We start from the raw sequence: 25,359 nt of genomic DNA, 5'->3' as shown, positions 1-25,359 counted from the left end.
TTTAGGGCTACAAATATGGGTGATAAAACTAGAATAAAAAGAAAGAAATAATAATAAAATTCAGGGTCATGGTTACTCCAAGGGAGGAGGGGACAAGGGATGGGACAGGGAAGAAAGACATAAGAGCTTCAAAGGTGATGGCAATGTTCTGTTTCTTTAAGCATGTGCTCATTTGTTTTCTCTTGTAGATCCTACCTATACTTTATAAATATGATTTTGCATCTTATATATATGTGTATGTGTATGTGTATGTGTATGTGTATGTGTATGTGTATGTATATGTATATGTGTGTGTATATATGTATATATATGTATACATATATATAAAGGGGCTGGAGGAAGAGGGGCTGGAGCCCAAAGGGCAAAGGTGTGTGCATCACGTTTTCACGATGCTTTTTTAAAAGCTTGGGCACCACAGCTGTTATATAAGTTCTGCAACACTCCCTGCTCCCCCATTAAAAAAAAAAAAAGCTTGTTTTCTTCATTTTTAGAATAAGTGTTCCCCTCTGTTCCCACTGGCAACTCAGCGTCTCTGCAGGATGTTCTGCGTGGGTGGGAAATGATTATTTTAAAAGCTGGAGAACATCAAATCATCCTGACTGATGAGGCACTGGAGGAGAGAGAACGTGTGCGGCGCACCGAGGCACGGAGGTTTCCACACAGCTGTCACGGAGGCCCTGGCGGCCACAGCTCCTGCGGGGCCCTGGCCAGCGCCCAGGCCGCGGAGGCGGCGCCTGCCCCCAGCCGAGGCTTGCGGGCTGCTTTCCGCCAGGCACCAATCCACCAGGAAGACAGGCAGGCTCTTCTGACTGGGTGCCGTGAGGCTGTTTGGACCCCTCACAGCCTCTTCTCAGGACCTGAAGGGCCTCCGTTTATTCTTCCCCCAAAACTCCCCAAAGCACAGAAGCCTGTGGGCATGTCCCTGCCATTCTGCCAGCAGCCAAAAGGGACAAAATCCTCCTGCGCTTCCAAGCCAAACCACACATCTGAGTTCACAACGGAGGCCTTGGTCTCAGCATGCTTCCTGGGGCAGCAAGTGAAGCCAAACCAGGGAGGGGGGGCCAGTGCTCCAGCTCCTGAGGGCTGTGCAGGGCAGGAGCCCCACGGGGCTGCACCAGCGGCAGCAGCCCCCGGGCATCAGTCGCATTCTGGGCCACCCAGCGGCCCTCAGCCTGGGCCCTGCTGGAGCGGCCCCTAGCGCTGGGACAGTCTTTCCGCTTCCGCACGCTGCCGCCAGCTCTCCCATGAGCAGTCCCACAGCTCTCATGGCCGGGGTCGTGGCTCATTCAGCTCCCTTCCTGCCTCAGGCCTTGGCATGGCACATTCTGTACCGAGAAGATACTTCACACATGTCCGCTGAGCTGATTTCTGTACCAGAGAACTCATCCGGGGACAGACAATATGAGTATGTACATTTAGGCCCAGGACTGTTCACCAAAGACCAAGAAAAGAAAAGAAAATTGTGGATAAAACGTTAAGCATGCTTTCACATTCAAATGATAGCAAATAACCTAGGACACTCCTTGCCCTCATTAATTTACAGACTGAAATGATGGAGCCAGCAATAAATAAGCTCAGGCATTACTACCCGGAGATGGGCCCAAACCTGTGGAACATGTCACTGGATACGGGGCCAAAAATTGACCCCATTGGACGAATGTGCCACCAGAAATGGGTAAATCCACCAAACACCAGGGAGTCGTCTGACGGGGTGTTCAACTTGGACATCCTTTCAGAATAAAAGCTGTCAGGCTTCACTCCCAGGCTGCTCCTCTCGTTCACTTACTCCTTTGGCAAACGCCTACTGAGTCCACGTGCCCGGCTCTCTGCCGGGCACCAGGGATGAGGCAGTGAGCTCAGCAGACGTGATCCCTGCAGAGCCCACACACTGCTGAAATAACCACACAAACAAGTGCACCCGGCATGTCGTCACAGGGAAACGTATCTGCGTCTCTCCTGGGCGGGGGCCCGGCTCCTGTGGGGAGCAGCAGGCTGTTGGTCCACGAAGGTGAGTGGCCTCGCTCACCAAAGCCGAGCTTCTGAGAAACCCCTGTACGGCATTCAACTCAAAGTCAGCCGGCCTTCCCTCATCAGACTATTCTAGACTTACATGAGATGATGTGTATGAATACACAGTCTTAGAGTATTCAGATTCATCATCTCAGCCTCAGCAATGGACCCCAAACCGCATCAAACCTGACGCACGTTATTTTTATACTGCACCGAAAAACAGTTCGCACCTATTCAGAAATTTATTGGAATTGAACTTTAAATAGCCTGCTTTGCACAAGAGATACAAACCTTAAAGAAAACTATAAATTCCAGATCTGAGGGCGTCCATTAAAATCACCCGTAGGAAAACTGCTAAATACATCAGGTAACAGCCCACCTTTCTGACGTTATTTAAAGTGGTTTTAAGGGCTCCCAGCTGGGAAGCCAATAACAGGGAAAGAGCACGCAGAGCAAATCTTCATGGAAACAAACACCAGAAGCCAAGTGGCAGCTACTTCCACAACTGGCAAGACCTTCGTCACAGGAAGTTCTCACCCCCCCAGCAGTGGAGACAGCCTGTATTTTCCCCAAAGGCCGACAAAAGCCTCGAGTGCTAAGAAAAGAGGGAGCGAATAAGAAAGGCAAATTGAGGCCATGCTGACTTCTCTCAAACCTGAAAATGTAAGAGGTCACCGAGTCAGAACAGCTGTTCCAGGAGGCTGTGGCTCAGTGGGAAAGGTACCCATTTCCTTCCGGTTGTCGTGGTTTAAGACACATTTTATAGCTGTGTTGAAATTTATTCTAATCAAGAAATGTGTTGCAGATGAAAAATGGAAAAGCCATGCCAACCCGTGTAGACACAAGGGCAGAGCAATGGTGCCCAAGTGGGGTCAGTGCTGGGAGGGACAAGTTGCTGACACACACCTCGACCCCTGGTCGGTTCACCCCCAGGAGGTGACGAGCCCCTTTTACTTCCTAAAATCATAAAGTGAGTTTTGAAGTAAAGGGGCCCAGAGTGGAGCTGTCCACTCCGGCATTCTGGGGGGCTATTTCTGAGGAAGATGACGGTTTATCACTTTGTCTCCAGGATATAAAAATATCTACCGATTCCTTACTCTGCAACAAGTGTTTTACTGACATTTTATCTCTAACCAATACAATTACCTTGGAGGGTAAAATTCATCTCTTTACAGGTGAGGGAAACTGAGGCACAGAAGGTTAAGTCATGAGTCTCAGGTCAACAGAAGTGGGAGTGGCAGTGGGTGAACCCAGGACCCTCAGAGCCTGTCACTTTCAGCAACAGCATGCCAGGCCGCCCACGGAGTGGAACTTGGCTGCTTTAAGTTAAGAAACAAACTGAAGCTTGTTTAAATGATGGCTCCTGTGGTTCACTGAGAATACCCATTAATTCCAATTAAACCAGAGACTACTTTCCCCTTCCCTCCCAGCTGGGAAATGCCTTTGAGCTGCTGCTGCGGGTTAGGAAAGGAGAGGTTTGCTCAGCAGGCTGCAGTGGCCATCTAACCTGAATACGTTCTGTATTCCCAAAAACTAAACGTTAGCAGCCCCGGCCCTCTGAGACCCCAACAGACGCGGCACTTACGTACTCTCATGTCCCCGCTCGTTAATTTCTTCCCGGAGACTCAGAACACTGGTGAGGTTAATGATCCTTCTCCGGGGGGTGCAAGCTGCCGTCATTTCCTTCTGGGACTCATCTTCCACCATCTCCACATCGGAGCCTTCCCGATGTCTCTTTCTGCAATGCGATAAGGGACGGGCAGATCACTACTATTCTTTCTAAATTAAAAATAATAATAATAAATCAGCCCAATTGGTGTCCTGCATCTTGGAGAAGCGGGCAGGCAGCTTCTCTGTGCTGGCTCTGCACATCTGGGAGGGATCCCGGCGGCAGGCCAGCAAGGCCAGTCTGTTCTCCCGCACACTGCTTCACACTGCTTCTCTGCCAGCCCTGAGGGCCCAGCCCGGGCCGGCCTGCAGCAGGAATCTGGAGCCTAGCGTGGCCCTGCAGAGCTGCAGGTGGGCTGACCTTCCCAAATCTCATTCATTCAGCGCTCCATTTACCTCCCCATCAGGCACTGTTATAATACCGACTACATTCAGCCATGAACAAGACCGACAAGGGGTCTGCCATCACGATCCTTGCTTTCTAGTGGGAGTCAAATGGCAATGGAAAAGAAATCATTTTAAGTAGCAACAAATGCTATGAAGAAAATAAAACAAGGGAACATCAGAGAATGGTGGGGAAGTGAGAGAGAGAGAACTTTAGATTAAATGGACAAGGAAGGCCTCTGGTAAGAGGCGACATCTGAGTTGAGATCTGACTGACAAGAAGCCAGTCCTCCTTGGCCCAGGAAACAGTGAGAACGCAGGGGTGCGAAGCTCTGTGAGCTCAGATCGGCACCAGAGCAGTGTGGCCAGACACCATGCGGGAGAGGGAAGTGGTGGGCTGGAGGGGGACAGGGGTTTTATCCCAAGTGCAACAGGAAGCCATTGCTTTTCAGCAGAGGACAATACAATCCGACTTCCCGTTTTAAAAGATTTCCTTTGCTGTGTGGTTAAACAGCTTGTGGTATTAGTTTCCCAAATAATAAACAGAAATGTAATACTTCCCTGGCAGGGCTGTTAAGAGCATGAAATGAGATAATGTATGTAAAGTATCTGGCACACAGTGGATGCTCAATAAAAGTTAGCATCCTTCATTATTCTCGGGGGAAAAACCCTTAGACATGGTCTCACTAGACTGACTCAGAAATGAGCAAACCGGAGTTAAATCACTTATCCAAGTTCCGACGGCCGGTTAGTACCAGAGCTTCGGTGGCCGGCCACCCAGTGGATGTGCGGCCTCGGGCAGATGACCCTGAGCTCCAGGTTCAGTACCTGAACACAAATAATGAATATCCACCTCACAGACTTCAGCGTGATGTCTTTCAAGAAGCTGCAGATTGTACTGGAAATGCTCAAAATGCAATGGCAGTCATTAGTCCTGGTCCTGCCTTCTTTCTCTACCCTCGCTCACCACCAGCCATGTGCTTCAGGGAGGTCCATAACCTGAGCTGAGAAAGTGTGTTTCCTCTGAAAGCAGTGAAAGCGGGTTTGAGTGGGATGGAAGAGAATCCTCCATATATGTTAGGCTTCTCTCTAGCCACCGCTACTGTTGAGGCCTTATCAAAAGTCATTACTAAAATTACAGGGTAAATCTGTTTTTTTCCCCTGATGTTTTTAACGAATGCTTGGGATCATGGACATTTAAGACAATTCAAAGGCCACTATGACGGGTGACTCTCAAGACATGGTCAAAGGCAGACAGTGCACAAGGCCCCAGCACTGTCCCATCGAAGGCCGAGGGGAGAGAGGAGATACAGTGGTTCATGAACAGCCCACGTTAGAGGCAGTTTTATTACAGAACAAAGGAGGCAAGTTGCACTTTTCCTAAAGGGCCATACCTTGGGTTGTCCAGACTGGAGGGGGACCCTCTCTTCTCTGACGTTTCCGAAGTCCCCTTAGTTGTGATCCCCTCCAAGCTCTGACTCTTGGCAGCCACGTCGGCAGGGGCTGGGAGTTCCGGCATTTCCTCATCTTGCTGCCTAGCCCTGGAGGTGCCTGTGCTGTCCTCGGGGACAATGGCATGGGGCTGACTGACTTTGCTCGCAGGCTGCAGAAAGGCATCGAGCTTCTGCTCCCGGGAATCAGTGCGGACCATCTGGTGGGCATAGACTTTGTCGCCACTTCCAGAAGCAGAGGAGGGTGTCACGCCTGTTGTGGATTTAACCACCTCCCCAGAGGGGCCAGCAAGACTGGGTAGTAAAGTCTGTGACAAAAGAGAAGACAGTGGGAAGATTCAGAATCCAAAGTCCAGAAGCCCAGGGCCCAGAGTGGAGCAGTGCTGGGGAAAAGCTCAAACCAGGTGTGGTTATCATAACAGAATTATTATTACAGAAGCAAATCAGACCTAAGTTTGAAGTATAAAAATAAAGATATACAAATATAAAAGTCAAAAATTCACCAAATCCTTATAGTCTTAAAATTGGTTTAAAATGGAAATATCAGTGAAAAGTTCTAATATTTTTAGGTTTTTCCTGCTGCCATAAGAGGATTTTATTTTTTTATTGTGGTAAAATATACATAACACAAAATTTACCACTTAACTATTTTAAAGTATATAGTTCTGTGGCATTAACCATTCACACTATTGTGTGACCATCACCACCATTCATCTTCAGACTTTTTATCCTTCCAAACTGAACCCCTGTGCCCTTTACACTCAAAATTCTCCCCTCTCCCCAGCTCCTGGCAACCACCATTCTGTTTACTTTTATTTATTTTTTAATTTAATAAATCTTTATTGTTCAGATTATTAAAATTGTTCCTCTTTTTCCCCCCATAGCTCCCCTCCACCCAGTTCCCACCCCACCCTCTGCCTTTACCTCCCCCACAAATGTCCTCATCCATAGGTGTATGATTTTTGTCCAGTCTCTTCCCGCACCCCCGACACCCCTTTCCCCCTGAGAATTGTCAGTCCACTCCCTTTCTATGCCCCTGATTCTATTATATTCACCAGTTTATTCTGTTCATCAGTTATTCACTTGATTTTTAGATTCACTTGTTGATATGTATTTGTTGTTCATGATTTTTATCTTTACCTTTTTCTTCTTCTTCCTCTTCTTAAAGAATACCTTTCAGCATTTCATATAATACTGGTTTGGTGGTGATGACCTCCTTTAGCTTTTCCTTATCTGTGAAGCTCTTTATCTGCCCTTCAATTCTGAATGATAGCTTTGCTGGGTAGAGTAATCTTGGTTGTAGGTTCCTGCTATTTATCACTTTGAATATTTCTTGCCACTCCCGTCTGGCCTGCATAGTTTCTGTTGAGAAATCAGCTGACAGTCTTATGGGTACTCCCTTGTAGGTAACTGTTTTTCTCTTGCTGCTTTTAATATTCTCTGTCTTTTGCTCTTGGCATTTTAATTATGATGTGTCTTGGTGTGGTCCTCTTTGGATTCCTTTTGTTTGGGGTTCTGTGCGCTTCCTGGACTTGTAAGTCTATTTCTTTCACCAGGTGGGGGAAGTTTGGGGTCATTATTTCTTCAAATAGGTTTTCAGTATCTTGCTCTCTCTCTTCTCTGGCACCCCCATAATTCTGATGTTGGTATGCTTGAAGTTGTCCCAGAGGCTCCTTACACTATCTTCATATTTTTTAATTCTTTTTTCTTTTTGCTTTTCCAGATGAGTGTTTTTTGCTTCTTTGTATTTCAAATCTTTGACTTGATTCTTGCAATCCTCTAGTCTGCTGTTGGGTCTCTGTATAATATTTTTAATTTCAGTCAGTGTATGCTTCATTTCTAGTTGGTCCTTTTTCATATCTTCGAGGGTCTCACTAAATTTATCGGCCTTTTCTAGAAAATTCTTGAAAAACCTTATAACCGTGGTTTTGAACTCTATATCCAGTCGTTTGCTTTCCTCCATTTCTTTCATTTGTGATCTGTTTCTTTGTCTCCACATTTTGGCTGTTTCCCTGAGTTGATAGAGTGGCTTTGTGTGCTAGGTGTCCTATAGGGCCCAGTAGCTCAGCCTCCCCAGTTACCTGAGGTGGACACTCTTGGTGCACCCCTTTGTGGGCTGTGTGAACAGTCTTGTTTAGTTAAGCCTTGATTGTTGTTGGTATCACTGGGAGGAACTGACCTCCAGGCCAATTGGCTGTGAGGATCAGCTGTGTCTATGCTGGGAGAACTTTGTGCTGGAGACACCCTTATGAGACAAGACTTGCAAAAGCCTCTGTGCTCAGCTTGGATTGGGAGAAGTCTCAGAGCGGAGCAGACAGCCTTGGTTTCCCGTCAGCCCTGCCCTAGTAGGCCACTGTGTCTCAGTGTCCCATGGTAATCGCTGCAAGCACCTCTGAGAGAAAGCCGCCCTCGAGTTCCGCCCACTGCCAAACAGTCCAGTTTCTCCCCGAATGAGTCTGGGTCCCCAGAGTCTTGCCCAGAACTGGAGTTCAGTGCAGTTGGGAGCTTTGTCTCCCTCCCGCTTGAGAAAGCCAGTCACGTACTCAGTTGCCCGCCCTCTCCACATGCATGCCTCGGTACCTCTGCCTTCCGCAGTTCCTCTGAGTCTCAGAGTGCTTTTCTCTTTCCTGACAGTCCAGTTTCACCCCGTATGAGTCTGGGTCCCCAGAGTCTCTCCTGGAACTGGAGTTCAGCGCAGTCGGGAGCTTTTGTCTCCCTCCCACTTGAGAAAGCCAGCCGCGCACTCAGTTGCCTGTCCTCTCCGCGCGCATGTGCGTCTCGGTACCTCTGCCTCCTACAGCTCCTCTGAGTCTCAGTGTGCTTTTCCCTTTCCTTCTAGTTGTAGAATTTCCACTCAGCCAGCCTTCCTGTGGTTCTGGATGATGTCTGTTTTGTCTTTTAGTTGTAGTTTTGAAATTGTTGTGCGAGGCAGCAATTTAGGTGTTTACCTATGCCACCATCTTGGTTTCTCCTCCATTCTGTTTACTTTTAAATATACATATTTCCTGTCCACTGGAAAGACCCAAAGCAATGACCACCCAGTAGTAATGAGGACCCCTGATCCAAATTACAGTCTCTAAATACCATTCCCTACTAAAGTAAATCAGAGCTCCTTGGAGAAATGGACTGGGAAAGTACAAAGAAAACCTAGAATATCTTGTCATGCCAAGAACAAATAAACTATCAAAGATGAATGGAATTGGGTCAAAAGGATTAAGACCACCAGCTTGAAGGGGCTTCCCTTGGTCTCAGATGAAATAATTTGAACTTCAAAGAGAGAAATGAGCCCTGGCCTGCATGGCTCAGTGATTAGAGCATCAGCCCACACACTGAAGGGTTGCTGGTTTGATTCCTGGTCAAGAGCATGTATCTGTGTTGCAGGCTTGATCCCCAGCCTCAGTTGAGGCATGTGCAGGAGGCAACCAATCGATGTATCTCTCTCACATCAATGTTCTTCTCCTCCCCACCCCCCTCCCTTCACTCTCTCTAAAAAATCAATGGGAAAAATATCCTTGGATGAGTTTTAACAAAACAGAGAGAGAGAAATTGCCATAATTGATTAATAGGAAGAGACAAAAAGGGAGAAAAAAGTCATTGAATGTCATATTGGAGATTACTAGAATACCAACTTATTCCTTTGCAAAATGATAATTAAAGGGATACAATTCAGATTTATCCTTACTTTCTAGTATGAACTGTATTTCAGGATAACCAAATAGCTCTAACAAATGAGGGAAAGTTCTTCTAAACAGAATAATTCTAATTAATTAACAGGAAAAATGATAAAATCAGAAAATTATAATCTGCAATCCTAATGAAATAACTGATTCAGGTTATGGCCACCCATGATGGTGAAACCATTAGGGAGGCGCTTTACAATGAAGGAATCAGACTATCACCAGCTGATCACCAAAATGACAGAACAAGTCAGTGTGCACCCCCTGCTGGGATGCGATAGGAAGTGCATGGCCTCTTCTACTACGAATTCTTGCAAAACAAGTTTTTTACTCTGAATATAATCATGCCTCTAGAGTTTCCGTTTCATAGGCAATATGGAGGATTAGGACACGTTAAATGACTCTAAGAAGCAGCCAATCCAACACGTGCACTATTCCACAGGAAACCAGAGAAACAGAGGTGGCAGCAGCTCGCCTGGGTGAAGTAGGTCCTGGAGGAGTTGGAGCCCAGGAGCTTGCTCTCCACGTGCTGCTGCACCCGCTCCAGGATGCTGTCCTCGTGCAGGAAGTGGACCTCGTGCTTCGTGGGGTGCACGTTGACATCCACATTCTGCGGGCTGATTTCTAGACTGCCAGAAAAAGAGACCAATTACCTCATGTGGTGGAAGTCTGGGGGCGGGGGTTCACACGTCGTGTATGTGGTGGCTAAGACGTCTTGAGGCCAAATGACTGATGGTCAAAACTTCAGGGTCAAGTCTGAGTGACCTGGGTTCAAGGCTGACTCCACTACGAAAAGCTGTGTAGCTTTGGGTAAGTTACATCGTCTTTCTTTACCTCAGCTTCCTCATTTGTAAAGTGGAGATTAATTTCATATAAAGCACTTTACATGTAACTGGCACATTTACTATATGTCAGCTGTTATTATCATTCCAGAACTAGTGGAATTTTTTATTATGTGACCTGGGGCAAGTCACTTAACTTCTCTGGGTCGGTTTTCTCATCTGTAAACATGAACCTGTCCCCTACTTTTAGTTGGTTATTACATGAAGATCAAAACAAAAATATATGTGAGAAAACTTTCTATCACTAAAATGTAATACAAAAGTCAGTTTAGCCCTGGTTGGTGCACTGAAGGGTCACCGTTCGATTCCCGGACAGGGCAATTCCCAGGTTGAGGGTTCAATCCCCAGTTGGGGTGCATACGGAAAGCAACCCATTGATGTTTCTCTCTCACATCAATGTTTCTCTCTCTCTCTCCCCCGCCCCCCCCGCTCAAAAAAAATCAGCTGAGAGGATGTGCAAGCTATCAACTTATGCCTCAGCTCCAAATCCATCTTTCTTTTTTTTTTTTTTTTTTTTTTAAATATATTTTATTGATATTTCACAGAGAGGAAGGGAGAAGGATAGAGAGCTAGAAAAATCGATGAGAGAGAAACATCGATCAGCTGCCTCCTGCACACCTCCCACTGGGGATGTGCCCGCAACCAAGGTACATGCCCTTGACCGGAATCGAACCCGGGACCCTTCAGTCCGCAGGCCGACGCTCTATCCACTGAGCCAAACCGGTTTCGGCCAAATCCATCTTTCATTGCTTGCTCTGTGATAATGAAACTTTGCAATGTGAGCCTTTGTCAGTAGGGGGCACTGGAGGGCCCCAGGAGGCGGAAGGGGTTTCTCTGCCAGGTTAGGGGCAACTTCTGCCTGGCTCAGGAGGCAAGCTCTCATTTGTTTTACCAGCACAGTGCCTGGCAGATTGGCGGCTCTCAGTGAGATTCTGCTACGGGAGTGAACCAATGAAAGAAAACGGCGCCCTGCACTGTGAGAAGGGACGGAACGCCCTTTGCTGCTGGGGCTGGGGGTTCACGCCCAGCAGCTGTTGGCAAGCCGTCTCTTTCAAAGAGGACAGCATGATGGAATTCTGTTTCTGTGCCTCGTGGGCGGGCAGTTTGGTGCTACATTACCTGAGGTACAGGAACGGGTGTGTGTTTTTGGGTAAATATGCTGCATACACCGTTTCAATGGCTTTTTTTAAGGAAGTTGACTCTACCAGACGATCTAAAAAATAAAAGAGAAGGAAGCAGCTCAAAACCGTCCTGACGGGAGAGGTGACAGGTGAACAGTCACACCATGCTATGAAATCACCTTGGGAAGACCACCTCTGGGGTGACTCCCACATCAGACTCGCAGAAGGAAGAGCCCCCTTTCCCTGTGGCTCCTTCCCCACATCTCACAATGGGCCTGGGTGTCTCTCCTTTCACCAAGTAGCAGTAAATCCTGCCTGCCCACTTCCCGCCCCCTCAGTCAGCCACGCGGACTGCCTTGGCCCTTGCTGGGCCGTGGGCAGTCTGACGTCAGCTCTCAGACTCTCATCCTGCCAATCCACACTGGCTACCAGTCACATGTGACATGTGCTGGGAGACAGTGAGCTGGTAAAAACTCCCCCGTCTTCACCCTCCCCCACCCCCAGCACTACTAGAGAGCTGTGCGTGCAAGTGGTCAATTTAATTCCAATCAAAAGAGTGGCCTGATTTTATCAGGGAAGAAATTATACTCGGGGTGCTCACGACATCCCCGAATAACCTCACTGTGCTGTATCTCACGTGTCCTGCCCACACAGGCTGGAGCAGGTGTGGGCACTGACAGAGGGACAGCTGGGGGCCCTCTGTGGAGCCTTCTGAACTTGAGACATGCCATAGGACTGTTCTTTGTCCCTGCCAACTGAGCGAGCCTAGTGTGTGAGACAACCGAGTAAGAGCCTGACCCCTCTCTGCTTTCGGGAACTTGGCCCCAAGGCCAGATTAGCTAATGTTACGCAGAGCCTGTGTGGTAAACGGCCCACCAGAAGCATGGACGTGACATACTCAGATGGCACTCACAGGGACCTTTGCTTGTCTGTTCGGTAACTAACACGTATGTTCCAAAGCAGTTACTCTTCATGGTCAGGAAACAACAAATGAAAACATTTTCTGCGCCTCGGTGAAAGCAAGCTTTGTTAGAAGTCCTTCTAGCTTATGCCCCTCCCAACGAAGCTGGAAATGACCCTGCCAATACTGATCAGCTTAACAGAACGTGGCCATAAAACACTGGCTCTCTCCTTACTGTTTCTATATTGTTTTGAACAACTGCTGTCAAATATGTATTACTGGGGACATTCATAGCTGGTTATCACTATAAATGGAAGGGGGTGTTATACCATTTCCAGTAGCAAGCACACAAAACAAAAATTATAATTATGAACTGCTTCAAACGCTAAAGGTAAAGGACCTGTGGGATAAAAATGGGAAGAACTGAACAAATGGAAAGATGCATCTTGTTTTTGGATGGAAAAAGAAACATGGAATGAGACCATGTTTGGGATTACTTGCTATTGCCCTGTCACCGTCTCTCAAAACCATGTAACATGCAACTAAGTGACAAGATTCAGAATACACACTGATATTGGCTTCATAGGCAGCAATCATGTAAACACTACATCAGCAGAGAGATGAAGAGGGAAAGGAATCTGAGAAACTCCAAATTCCCTTGGTTAATTTTCTCTTTGATTTTTAGTTCTGTGCTTTATATTATAAAAGAATTCTCGCCCTAACCGGTTTGGCTCAGTGGATAAAGCGTCAGCCTGCAGACTGAAAGGTCCCAGGTTCGATTCCGGTCAAGGGCATGTACCTTGGTTGTGGGCACATCCCCAGTAGGAGGTGTGCAGGAGACAGCTGATCGATGTTTCTCTCTCATCGATGTTTCTAACTCTCTATCCCTCTTCCTTCCTCTCTGTAAACAATCAATAAAATATATTTAAAAAAAAAAAAAAAGAATTCTCACTCTTTAAAAAGAAAGATCTCCAGGGGCTTAGCACTCAGTTTCTTTACTAACATTGCCTACCCCTCTGCCCTGCTGAGCAATTTCAAGCAGTGGCCCTCCATCTGAGGGGAGAACACAGAGCTGCCTCGGGCCTGCTCGGAAAGGCTCCAATGCCAGCAGGTGACGAAGGGGCGCTGGCTCGCGGGGCCTGCCATGCCTCTCCTGGGCACATCTCAGAGGGCTGAGCGGACTTAGACCAGAAATTAATTATAAACACTTCCTAACCAAACCCCATTTCAGCACGAGGTGTGCCTGTGTGTCATCAGACCCGTGGATCAGGAGCTTTTCCATGGTCCGTGAAACCCCCGTGGACTGATCTCCCGACTTGTTCTTTTGCACTTACGGTTGATGAAGAGTAAGAAGATGCACTTCTTCACCGAGTAGTTGGCATTGGATATGTAGCCTTTCATTTTGAAGGCGAGCGTTTTATCCTCACACCCAACTTCTATCAATTCTCTGGTGGGAAAAGAGAAATTGTGAGGCTTTTGAAAACATCAGAAAGTTCAAACATTATAAAGAATGTGAATTGGAAAAATCAGGGCTCCTTCCCATAAACAAACTACCAAATGGGGACCCTGACGTGGCTTGTTGAGGTTCTCTGGGCCCACCCTTCAGTCCACCTGTCCGTGTTTTCAAGCACTTCCGCTGTATGCAAGCACTGCTCTAATTGCTGGGACAGAAGGACATGTGCTGAAACTTTCTATTTATCTTAGTAACTATATCCCAGAGATGAGATTCTTAAAGAACCGGTCTCTGCTGAATCCCTTACTACACTGAATCACATGGGGCTCCCGTGTGGTGTCCTCACACAAGCCACATTCATTTTTGGCCCGGGGTGGGGGTGGGGGATGTCTTCCGAAGTGCGGTCCCGCTGCCTGGAAAGCTGTTGTCCGCTAGTTAGCTCCTCCTTGGCATCTCAGGGATTACCTCCTGAAAGAGCCTTCCCTGACCATCTCCCTCCAGGCCCCCAAGAGTGTCTCCCACTGTGCCTTACATCCTTTGCGGCATCTGGCACAACCACTAATGACTAGCATAATTATCTCGTGTGTCTTTCCCAACACACACTGAGTCCTCCGAGGGTAGGTATCATTTCTGCTTTCTTCCCTCCTATGTATCTCTAGCATATAGTACAGCACCCAGCCAATGGCAGACACGCACTGACATGACTGGCTATAGTGGAAGCTCCCCACGCAGGGCAGTAACGTGTGCTCTGGGTCTGAGCATAGGGTAGAGCTGGCCGTGTTTCCCACACACAGTGAACCCGCAAACCCTTTCTTCCCAAAACGTCTCTAGGGGCTGGTGTCCTGGAGACACGCTTTGGGAACTGCTGCTCGGTGAGAGTTCTCATCCCTTACGGTCCCAGGAAAGTCCTAACAACTAACACTGAGGCTTACTGCTGGTCAAGAAACTCTAAAAAGTTTCACTAGAAAGTACACTCTCACTTAAAAATACACTACATGTATTTTTAGCTCTGGGAGCACAATTTTAAAACAATTAATTCATTAACACGTAATTAGTAAGAAAAAGGTAATTAAAAGTAAATTGACTGTTCCCTAGTTAGAAATTTGGTTTTGCTCAAAGAATGAGTAATTTGCCCTTCAAAGTAGAAAACGGGGTTCTGTGACTCCTGCTGCTGCTTTTAAGATTGTTTGAAAAAGGGAAGTCAGAGGCTGTCTCCTTCATCTGTGTATCCCAAGCACCTGAGGTATGCTTGGCATAGAGAGAGAAGGATGTTGGGATTTTTCCGCTCAGATTACGACACTGGCATTTTGGGCTTTGTACAGTCCTGGGATGTTGGCTGGGAATGTGTGACGGACACGGTGGTTTTGGTGGTGGTGGAAACAGTGGCCGAGGGGACGGCTATGAGGACTCTGTAATGCAAGCAATTTCCCTCTGAGGCTTTCCTTGACTGTGAAGATGTGGTGACACTGACAGACGCGCTTGCCACCAGAGAGGGAGTATTCAAGGGCAGGGAACATTTCACTCGTCTTTACACCCTCAACTTCGGGCACAAAGCCTGGGAGATGGAGGCAATGAGTCAATGTTGAGTGATAATTAATCCTAAAGGGATGATAATGGGAATACAAGGAAAAGAGGGAGCAGTGGAGGATAAAAGAATCCCACTACACTCTATTCTGAAGACAGAGACTTGGGAAGAACACACTATTTTACAGCCAGGCCATCTACGAGACAACAGCTCCCAGGAGTGTTGGTTACATGAAATAACGACTCTGTTAACAAATGTGAAGCCTGCACATTTGATTCAATGTATTTGATTAAAGCAAACTCTTAAGGCAGGTGCTATCTTATCCACAATGATGTGATGAAATGCCGAGGGTGTTTTTACAATGTAAGTTCTCAACATACCGGCTAACAGCATTTCCAAAGATGGAGCGGATGTTGTCCACGGTGGTGGCATTGGGCAGTGTCCTCACATCGGCCACGGTCTCACCTTGCTGGGAAACAGATGATACAGCGACTGACTGTCTCCCAGCTGTGATGGCAACAGTGTAGCCCACCTCCACAGGCAAACACTATAAAAAGCCATTTTCCCTTTATAATACATAACTATCCCCTATGAAACAAGAACTTACTTTTTTAACTGAGAAACTGATGCCTGAATTGTGTATTGCATACCTGGCAAGGAGAAAAACAAAACCAAACAGTAAGCGGAGTAGCCAAACGCACCCTGCCTGTCAGAGCCCCTTTCAGTTACATGCATTGGAGGAGTCAGTGATGTAAACAAAGACAGACACAAACGGAGACATCCTCATGTGTCCTCTTTTAGCCACAGGAAAATAAGCCAGCAGACACCTCTCCAGCTAGCAGTGCTAAATGTGGCTGATCCAGCAGAAGACAGGGTTCCACTCTGCATTGCTAGGCTGCAGACCAGATCAGGGCTATCCCAGTACAATTTCCTCCTCGCCTCGTTTTATTCTCACAAACTCAAAAGGTCTGGGTTGCCTCAAGGATAGCTTGAGAATTCAACTTTAACAACTCTCTTTTATTCTCGCTCACAGCCCCCCATTACACCGCTCCTCACCCGCATCTTCCCCAACCCGACGTCCTATGCCAGCCTCTCCTCCCAGCCATTAGTCATTACTCCTCCCCCACATGCCCCACGAAGGGCTGTGTCTAATAAAATGCACTAATTCAATAACAACGAATAATTAACTCTACCACACCTCGGACCCTAACCGCCCACTAGAGCTCCTTTACTTCCAGGAGATAATGAGTATTCTGACACTGATTTATACAATTGCAGGGAATAGAAAAGAAACTTGATGTCTGGGTCCGTTCCACTTTATTAGGGGCAAATGTTTTATTCATTTTTGATTTGTCAGAAAAACTGCAAAGTAGTTAACATGTCTGTTATAATCGCAGGAAATACAGGCTCAGAGAGCCCATGCTGGAGCCACTGTGCCAGCAGATTAAGTCTATCTTAACGTTGTTTCTCTTGCCTGGAATCCCTTCACCTTCTTCTGTTAACAGTCCCTAGTCTCCCTGTGGGAAACTACCTCTTGCCCAGCCTTAGACTGCCAATCAAGAAATCTTCTCCCCAGGGACGTGGGACATGATGGGGGACCCCAACCAGATGCCCTCCCCAGGAAAGAGACTTCTGAGCAGAATCAAGAACAGAATGAAAGCAACTGAAACAGGGTCACGACATGAAATCGCCGAAGCCACCCTGGTTCTTGCCCTCCCCAAGCAGCAGCTGGCCACCCTCCTGCCCCTCGGTGAGTCACTCCCAGCCTTCCACTCAATTTATTCTGGGCTCGTTAGCTAGTCAGTCTGTTTTGCTTGTCACCAAAGAACCCTCACTGATACAGACACCAACTGCTCTCTCCTGGGGACATGAGAGAAAAGCCAGAATTAGTGACTAAACCTTGGCCTGCAACATTCTGCAGCCAGGACGGCTGTTTTCCAGCCCAGTAGCTGTCTTCAGTTCACAAGCACGGGAGCCCAGCCCGCTGGGGAGAGATCTCAGAGACCCACGCCCAGATTTTGAAATGTACCTGCCAACAACTTCCAAAATCTTCCCATACTCTTCGCTTGGATTTTTTAAAGCTTTCCTCCGGGTGGAAATGTTGTAAAACAGGTCCTCCACCTGAACAGAAGGTTGAGCTTTCTTGTAAATTCATAGATGTGGAAATAAAGAACCAAGCAGTCCACCTACAGCTGGGTCTTAAGGCAGAGAATCCAACTATTTACTGACCTCCCAGGGCAGCCTTAACAAAGGAAATGAGGCATTATTTTTCCTGCCTCCCACTTTCACTCGCTGATTTCTCAAATAGGTACTGGGGCTTAGCTCTAAGTCAGGCCCTTTGCTTTGTACTGGGAATATGAAGACAAATAATGCACAGTCCTGCCCAGAATAGCGCAAGATTTAGTGGGGCAAACATACATTGACAGATAATTATTATATCACATGGCATTCAAACATTTTCGAACTAAGAATAATTACATCACTTCTGAGCTCATTTGGGGTTCTTAGAAATCACAGCGTGGTCACCTGGGTAACAGAGTGGATCCCTGTTAACACGAACTCGGAAGCACACGTTCACTGTGCCTCCTGCCTCATCAAGGCCGGGACTTGGCGTCTCCAGGGAGCTGTGCTCTAGCTGGGGCTGGAGGCGGAGAGGTGGGATGCATGACAGTGGGATGCTTTACAGAAGCACAGAATGGGAAGAGACCACATGTGGCATCATAGAAATAGGGCAGCATCATGGACTTTCTCCTGATGACACACTCAAATTACTCCAACTCCCTCTGAGTGGGCCGGGATTCTTTACTCCACTTGCTGGATGAGAACAGTGAGGTGAGGGGACAGTAAATGGCTTGACTGTGGACACACAACCTCTGAAGGCAAGGCTGGGACTCTGACCTCTTCTGGAGCCAAGCTCAAGGTTCTTCCAATGCCAACTGCCCTGCCATCCCGAGAAAAGAACCTCCCAGCTTAAAAAAGATGAGGGGTGGACAAAAGCCAAAAATCATTGATCTTGCATAGAGGGTGAGATCCTGGGGTCTCTATTAACTAGCAGAGATTCATTTTACTGTTATTTAGAAAGTTCAGAGACAATTTTGTTTCAATATTTATATGACGTTCTTACCCAACAAGTCCCCCTCCCGTGTCCCATTCTCACCGTGACCTGGGTCCCCTGATTGCCTGCACATGGCTTAGGAGGAGCTTTCAGCTTTCCATCGGAGTAACTTGCTCTAATCAGAAAACAGAACAGATTATAAACATCCAACAGAAACAGAAGAGATACTTACCCAACGGATAAAAAAGAGCATTATGCCAATGACACATTAAAATATAGCCATGTTATGTATTTTCTTAATAACCATTTCTTTATTTTTCCGCTACTCCCATAACCATTCCAATTGGATACCAAAAAAGTGTATAGATCCCTTTTCTTCTAGCAGCAAATGTTGCTTTTTAGTTCTTGAGTTTTGAGCTACAAAGAATCGTTTTGCCAGTGCCTAAGATGACAGTCAATTTTTTTCAGTAATTCTGCAGTCATTTATTGAGGGGCTACCATGTATCAGGTCTGCAGAGACCCCAGCAACAAAGACAGGCCTTAGAAAGCTCTTGCTCTAGTGAGGGCACAGACTTTTACCAAAAGCAGAGAACAACGGGCTAAGTCAGTGGTCGGCAAACCGCGGCTCGCGAGCCACATGCGGCTCTTTGGCCCCTTGAGTGTGGCTCTTCCACAAAATACCACGGCCTGGGCGAGTCTATTTTGAAGAAGTGGTGTTAGAAGAAGTTTAAGTTTAAAAAATTTGGCTCTCAAAAGAAATTTCAATCGTTGTACTGTTGATATTTGGCTCTGTTGACTAATGAGTTTGCCCACCACTGGGCTAAGTGATCTAAAGAAGGAAACAGCCAGCCTGGGGTGAGAGTGGGGGCAGGTGGAAGTGTCACAGAAGAGGTGACAACTCATCTGGACTCTGGGAGGAATACGTCTCAGGAGGAGAGGTCAGGGAAGATAACCCAGGAAGAGAAAAATAGAAACAGAAGCACAGAGGCTTTAGAAAACACGGCAGCGGGGGATGTGTGGGGAGAGGGGCTGGAATGTGGACTGAGAGCACATTAGGAGGGCGCTGGCTGCCTCGGTGATGACTGGATTTCATCCCGCCTCAGAAGGGGAGCCACTGGAGGTCCTGAGCAGGGGCAAACATGGCCCCAGAGGTGAAGAAACGAAGTTGTGCCCCAGGCTCCCCATTTTGTGAGAAGGGATTCTAATGGTATCAGCCCTCCCCTACCCAGGTCCTAGGGCAGTTACATTCAGAGTCAAATTCCTCTAGCATCAGTGCTCCACCTCCCTCTACTTCACACATCTGTCTGTTCAGGGGACTGAGAAACAGGCAGAACTGCCCACCAGTAAATGGCCAGAACCTAAAAACAGAGATGTGATTCTGATTCCTTGAATCCTGTTTTGTTCTGTTCTAAGGCCGTTCATCAGTTTCTGAAAACTGTGCCAGCACAACAGATGGTCAGCGGCACCCACAAGAAGGCACACCAGCCCAGGCATGCACGTGTGGCAGGGAGTGGTGACTCCTGAGCCAGCTAGGCAACCGGGAGCCTCCAGCACCCCAGCCGCAGCCCGGTAGTCAGCTCAAAGCCATACCCTACCACTTAGAATATGCCTGTGTAATAGACAGCTTGCCAGACACATGCAATATGTCACATCTTATCTTCAAATAAGATTATCACCTAATAACCTTCCCTAATCCAAAGGGAGGCGAGAGCCCTAACCGGTTTGGCTCAGGGATAGAGCGTCGGCCTGCGGACTGAAGGGTCCCAGGTTCGATTCCGGTCAAGGGCATGTACCTGGGTTGCGGGCACATCCCCAGTGGGAGGTGTGCAGGAGGCAGCTGATCGATGTTTCTCTCTCATCGATGTTTCTAGCTCTCTATCCCTCTCTCTTCCTCTCTGTGAAAAATCAATAAAATATATTTAATAAAAAAAAAAAAAAAAAAAAAAAAAAAAACAAAGGGAGGCGAGAAAATTTACCCAAGAGCTCAGCCAAAACAGGTAACATTGCTGTTTAGATGTGATTACTTTGAGATGCAGACATAAAGCACACCTCTGGGTGAACATCGATGAATAAAAGAAGACAGCGCTGTACCTGTATGCGCACTTCCCATCAGCTGTTTTGGTTGTGATAGTAACGTGAGCCACGTGGCTTATGCTGGCCAAAGCCTAGGAAGAAAAGGAAATGGAATGAAAAAAAATTCACTGCTGAGTCAACGCCGTCACATCATTAAGGAAAAGGTTATCTACACTGCCTCCTCCACTCTCATTAACATGGCAACAATGCGCACCCTGCTCACTCATTTGGATAACACGTTTTAAAAACAAAGAAGAGCATCAAATTGAATCTGTAGCATAATTACTAACACAAGGAAAAATATATTAAAAGTCCAAAAGGGCCCTAACCGGTTTGGCTCAGTGGATAGAGCGTCAGCCTGCGGACTGAAGGGTCCCGGGTTCGATTCCGGTCAAGGGCATGTACCTTGGTTGCAGGCACATCCCCAGGAGGGGGTGTGCAGGAGGCAGCTGATCGATGTTTCTCTCTCATCGATGTTTCTAACTCTCTATCCCTCTCCCTTCCTCTCTGTAAAAAATCAATAAAATATATTAAAAAAAAAAAAGTCCAAAAGGAACACCAAATAATTAATGTATAAATAGCAATTCTGTTTACATATAGGACACGTTAAAAATTCTCAGTGATTTGTCTAACAATTTTAAAACCTGTACTTCAGAAATGGATATCAAAGTCACTCCAAATAGATCATATTGTACACATTTTTCAAAATTTCTGTAAGCAATTACATGTTTAGAAATGTAAATTTAAAATTATGCAATTAAGACAAAACAAATTAAAAATGACCAATTTTTCCCCTTTATAATCAAGATTGGTTTCCTAGTCCTTTGAAATCTATATCTTTTTTCTTTTTTTTTCTTTTTTTGTTAATCCTCACCTGAGGATATTTTTCCATTGATTTTGAGAGAGAGTGAAAGGGAGAGAGAGGCAGAGAAACGTAGATGTGAGAGAGATACATTGATTGGTTGTGGGCCCCAACCAAGGCTGGGGATTGAGCCTGAAAGTGAGGTATGTTTTCTTGACTGGAACTAAACCCAGGACCCTTCAGTCCATGGGCTGCCACTCCATCCACTGAGTCAAACTGGCTAGGGCTGTATCTCTTTCACAAGGATATCATCTATACCCGTGGTCGGCAAACTGCGGCTCATGAGCCACATGCGGCTCTTTGGCCCCTTGAGTGTGGCTCTTCCACAAAATACCACGGCCTGGGCGAGTCTATTTTGAAGAAGTGGCGTTAGAAGAAGTTGAAGTTTAAAAAATTTGGCTCTTAAAAGAAAGTTCAATCGTTGTACTGTTGATATTTGGCTCTGTTGACTAATGAGTTTGCAGACCACTGATCGGCAAATAATAATAATAGTAATCTTACCTAATAATAGACAAACATGTAAATTGACCGTACCTCCACTATGCCCACAGCCAATCAGAGTGAGTATGCAAATTAGAAGGCCAAAGATGGTGGCCACCCAGCTGCTCCTGGCTGGAGTGGCCAGGACGCCTGCTATGAGAGGAAGGGCGGGGGGCGAAGGGATCTACAGGAGCAGAGTGCCGCAGCGAAGACAAGACTGCAGACTCCGGAGTCTGCAGCAAAAACGAAGATGGCAGACTCCAGCCAGAGTCTGCAGCAAAGACGAAGATGGCAGACTCCAGCCAGAGTCTGCAGCAAAGACGAAGATGGCAGACCCCAGCCAGAGTCTGCAGCAAAGACTAAGATGGCAGACTCCAGCCAGAGTCTGCAGCAAAGACGAAGATGGCAGACCCCAGCCAGAGTCTGCAGCAAAGACGAAGATGGCAGACCCCAGCCAGAGTCTGCAGCAAAGACGAAGATGGCAGACTCCAGCCAGAGTCTGCAGCATAGACGAAGATGGCAGACTCCAGCCAGAGTCTGCAGCAAAGACGAAGAAGGCAGACTCCAGCCAGAGTCTGCAGCAAAGACGAAGAAGGCAGACTCTGGCCGGAGCGAAGGCCTGGGTCCTGGGTGCTGGAGGAAAACCGGTGCTGGAAGCCAAGGGAAGAAAGGCCTATTGCACAAATCTCTTCGTGCAACGGGCCTTTAGTCTATACTAATAAGAGGGTAATATGTTAATCAGACCGAATAGACGGGACATCTTCCAGTCATCCAGTCCTCCTTCCCGATAAAGCCATGGTGGTGGGGGCCAAGGCAGAAGCGGTTAGGGGTGATCAGGCAGGGAGGAGGTGAGCAGTTAGGAGCCAGTGGTCCTGGATTGCGAGAGGGTGCAGGCCGGGCTGAGGGATCGGGCCTAAACCAGCAGTCAGACATCCCCCAAGGGTTCCCAGATTAGAGAGGGTGCAGGCCGGGCTGAGGGATCGGGCCTAAACCAGCAGTCAGACATCCCCCAAGGGTTCCCAGATTAGAGAGGGTGCAGGCCAGGCTGAGGGATCGGGCCTAAACCAGCAATCGGACATCCCCCAAGGGTTCCCAGATTAGAGAGGGTGCAGGCCGGGCTGAGGGATCGGGCCTAAACCAGCAGTCAGACAGCCCCCAAGGGTTCCCAGATTAGAGAGGGTGCAGGCCGGGCTGAGGGATCGGGCCTAAACCAGCAGTCGGACATCCCCCAAGGGTTCCCAGATTAGAGAGGGTGCAGGCCGGGCTGAGGGATCGGGCCTAAACCAGCAGTCAGACAGCCCCCAAGGGTTCCCAGATTAGAGAGGGTGCAGGCCAGGCTGAGGGATCGGGCCTAAACCAGCAGTCGGACATCCCACAAGGGTTCCCAGATTAGAGAGGGTACAGGCCAGGATGAGGGATGCCCCCCACCTCCCCATGCACGAATTTCGTGCACCAGGCCTCTAGTAGCATATAAAAATGTACCCAGGCACTGTGATGGGTCTGTGTGACAGCATCTCAGGAGACAGTGAATGTAGCCCGTGGCAGGTTTACTTCATTAATAAGGAATATGGCTCAGGCTCAGAGAATTTCTCAGGTTTATGTAATTGAGCTAATTTGCATTATTAAAAACAATACTGAGACCTGTGTAAGGAAGAACATTACGTATACACAGGACTGCAGTACTTCATAACACCAGGAAGAGAGGGTGGCACAGGCAGACGGACCCTGTGTACTGGCATTGGAGCCCTTAGAGGAGCACGGGCACTGGAGTCAAACTTGCAGGGTACCGAACTCTGTGTCAGTTTCCTCGCATGTAAAGCAGGGTAGTAACAGAACCTATTCTGCACAGTGGTCAAGAGTAAGAGTTAATATGTACGGAGTGCTGAGAACCAGGGTGGCACACAGAAATCCCTCAATAAATTTTCTACTTAAATTACAGTGAAATAACAACCCCAAAGATACCCCACAGCTAGGCGGAGGTGCCAGGAGGTCATGGGCTTAGAAACTGACCCAGGAAATTGCAAAGCCAGAAGGAAACTGCTTTGCTAGAACTCAATCTGCGGCATACTTAAAATCAGGGGAGCCCCAGGGTCGTTACCCTAACACTGACCTTACCTGTAACAATTCGGGGCTCACCGTGAGCAGAGGGTGCTTGAGAGCACTCTGGTTTGACCTAAATTACAGTGATTGGGTCACGGTTGCCTTTTAATTTTAAAAAATTAAATAAAAGTAATACATGCATATGATAAGAAAATGCATTTGCATTCCCCTCAAATAACTACTCCACAATAGCGTCTTGGTACCCCAGCGCCTCCAGAAAGGAATACAGCCCTGCCAACACTTGACTTGAGACCAAATGCCACCCTCTTCTGATCTCCAGAATTTTAAGATACAACTGTGTTGTTTTAAGCCACTAAGCAGCAACAGGAATGTAATACAATGTGTTTGAAAAGTATACATATTTTACTTATGAAAGTTATCTCTATAAATATACCCTAAGGAAGTAACTGAATAAAACACAGTGTATGTGCATGAATAGTCACCAGAGCATTAAACAGGAAAAAGTAGCAAAGAGCACAAACATTCAAAATGAAACCATCTGAATAGACCATAGTATATACATGTAATAGAATAGTATGTAGCCATTCAAATTTATGTAGGTGTATTATATAGTGAATGAAAAGATATCCACAGAATATCGTCATAAAAATGTAAGATACTACGTTAGTCTTAAAGATATTTTTGTCTATTTTCTATATCATATATTCCAATGCGACATCATATAATTTCATCCACATAGATTTTAGTATATATCTTAAAGGACAAGGACTCAAAAATAACCCATGATGCTATTTTTAAACCAAGAAAAGTAACAATTTTTTAATACTATCAAATAACCAATCTGTGTTCAAATATCTGTGTCTCAAAAAAATTTTACACTTTGCTCCAATCAGAATCCAAGGGAAAGCTATACTTTGGAGATGGTTCATATGGCTCGTAAATCTCTTGTCATCTACAGGTTCCTGCTCCCTTCTCTGCTTCTTTTCTTTGCAGTTTATTTGTTGAAGGAAACAAGTCTTTTGTCATGCTGTTTCCCGATCTCAGTCTCATTTACTGTGCTCCCTTGCCCCTCTGTTTTCTGTGTATTGGTACTTAAACTTAACTACTGAGCAGAGCCCCATTTTATTTTTGGACAGGAAGCCTTTGTAGATGGTATTTCGTTCTTCCATCAAGAAATACATAATGTCATAGGGTTCTCTATAGATAAAGTTTATGGTATATTAAGTATTTATGAACAAGTCTCAGTTTTGGCAAATTGAATTTATGTTTGTTTAGACTTACTTTTCTCTAACAAGTAAAAAGTATCATATCTTGTTTATCTACTGAGAAACATGCTGACAAATGGTAGAAATGTCATCACAGGCGGATAGTCACACATTTATTTAACCCTTAGCTTACCTCACCGCGAAAGCCATAGGTAGAAATATTAGCTAAATCCTCAAAGGACTGAAGTTTACTTGTAGTGAACCTCTCACATACAATATCTAGATCTTCTTTCTAGAAGATAACAAAAAAAAAGTAAATTATTATATTACTCATTTTTTTTCCAGATCCTTTTGAATCTCCCTCTTCTTGAATGAATCCAAGAAGATACTCCTCTTAAGAGGAGAGTTTCTAAGTTAGCAGTAAGTTGCTCACTTGGCACCCAGGGCACCACACTGGCCTGGTGCTCCTTCCTTCTCACTGCTCTCCTTTCTGTCTCATTGGCTGGTTCTGTTACTCCCTGACAGTGGAGTAACCGCGGACACCACCCTTGGCCCTCTTCTCTACCTACACACACTCTCTTGATAATCTTA

At 46.6% G+C, this 25,359-nt stretch overlaps 1 protein-coding gene across 3 annotated transcripts in view; it reads right to left on the bottom strand.

The window, feature by feature from the left end:
* MLH1 (mutL homolog 1) overlaps positions 1–25,359 on the bottom strand; it is a 38,132-nt gene that overhangs the window by 9,283 nt on the left and 3,490 nt on the right. The window contains exons 3-13 of one of the 3 annotated variants that reach the window (XM_080674623.1): positions 24,962–25,060; positions 20,179–20,252; positions 18,190–18,262; positions 17,062–17,153; positions 15,640–15,682; positions 15,413–15,501; positions 13,389–13,501; positions 11,152–11,245; positions 9,666–9,819; positions 5,457–5,821; positions 3,600–3,748 (exon numbers count right to left, since the gene is read on the bottom strand). In XM_080674623.1, the coding sequence (XP_080530749.1) occupies positions 3,600–3,748; positions 5,457–5,821; positions 9,666–9,819; positions 11,152–11,245; positions 13,389–13,501; positions 15,413–15,501; positions 15,640–15,682; positions 17,062–17,153; positions 18,190–18,262; positions 20,179–20,252; positions 24,962–25,060 (1,345 nt within the window). Of the gene's footprint in view, positions 1–3,599; positions 3,749–5,456; positions 5,822–9,665; positions 9,820–11,151; positions 11,246–13,388; positions 13,502–15,412; positions 15,502–15,639; positions 15,683–17,061; positions 17,154–17,558; positions 18,002–18,189; positions 18,263–20,178; positions 20,253–24,961; positions 25,061–25,359 lie in introns of those variants that run through there. The other 2 variants (XM_080674624.1, XM_080674625.1) reach the window with 2 other exon arrangements.

The sequence above is a fragment of the Plecotus auritus genome (genome assembly GCF_963455305.1).
Source record: "Plecotus auritus genome assembly, chromosome: 6".
NCBI classification, from domain to species: domain Eukaryota; kingdom Metazoa; phylum Chordata; class Mammalia; order Chiroptera; family Vespertilionidae; genus Plecotus; species Plecotus auritus.
Note: the sequence above shows the minus strand (reverse complement) of the source record. Positions and strands in the feature narration are given on the sequence as shown.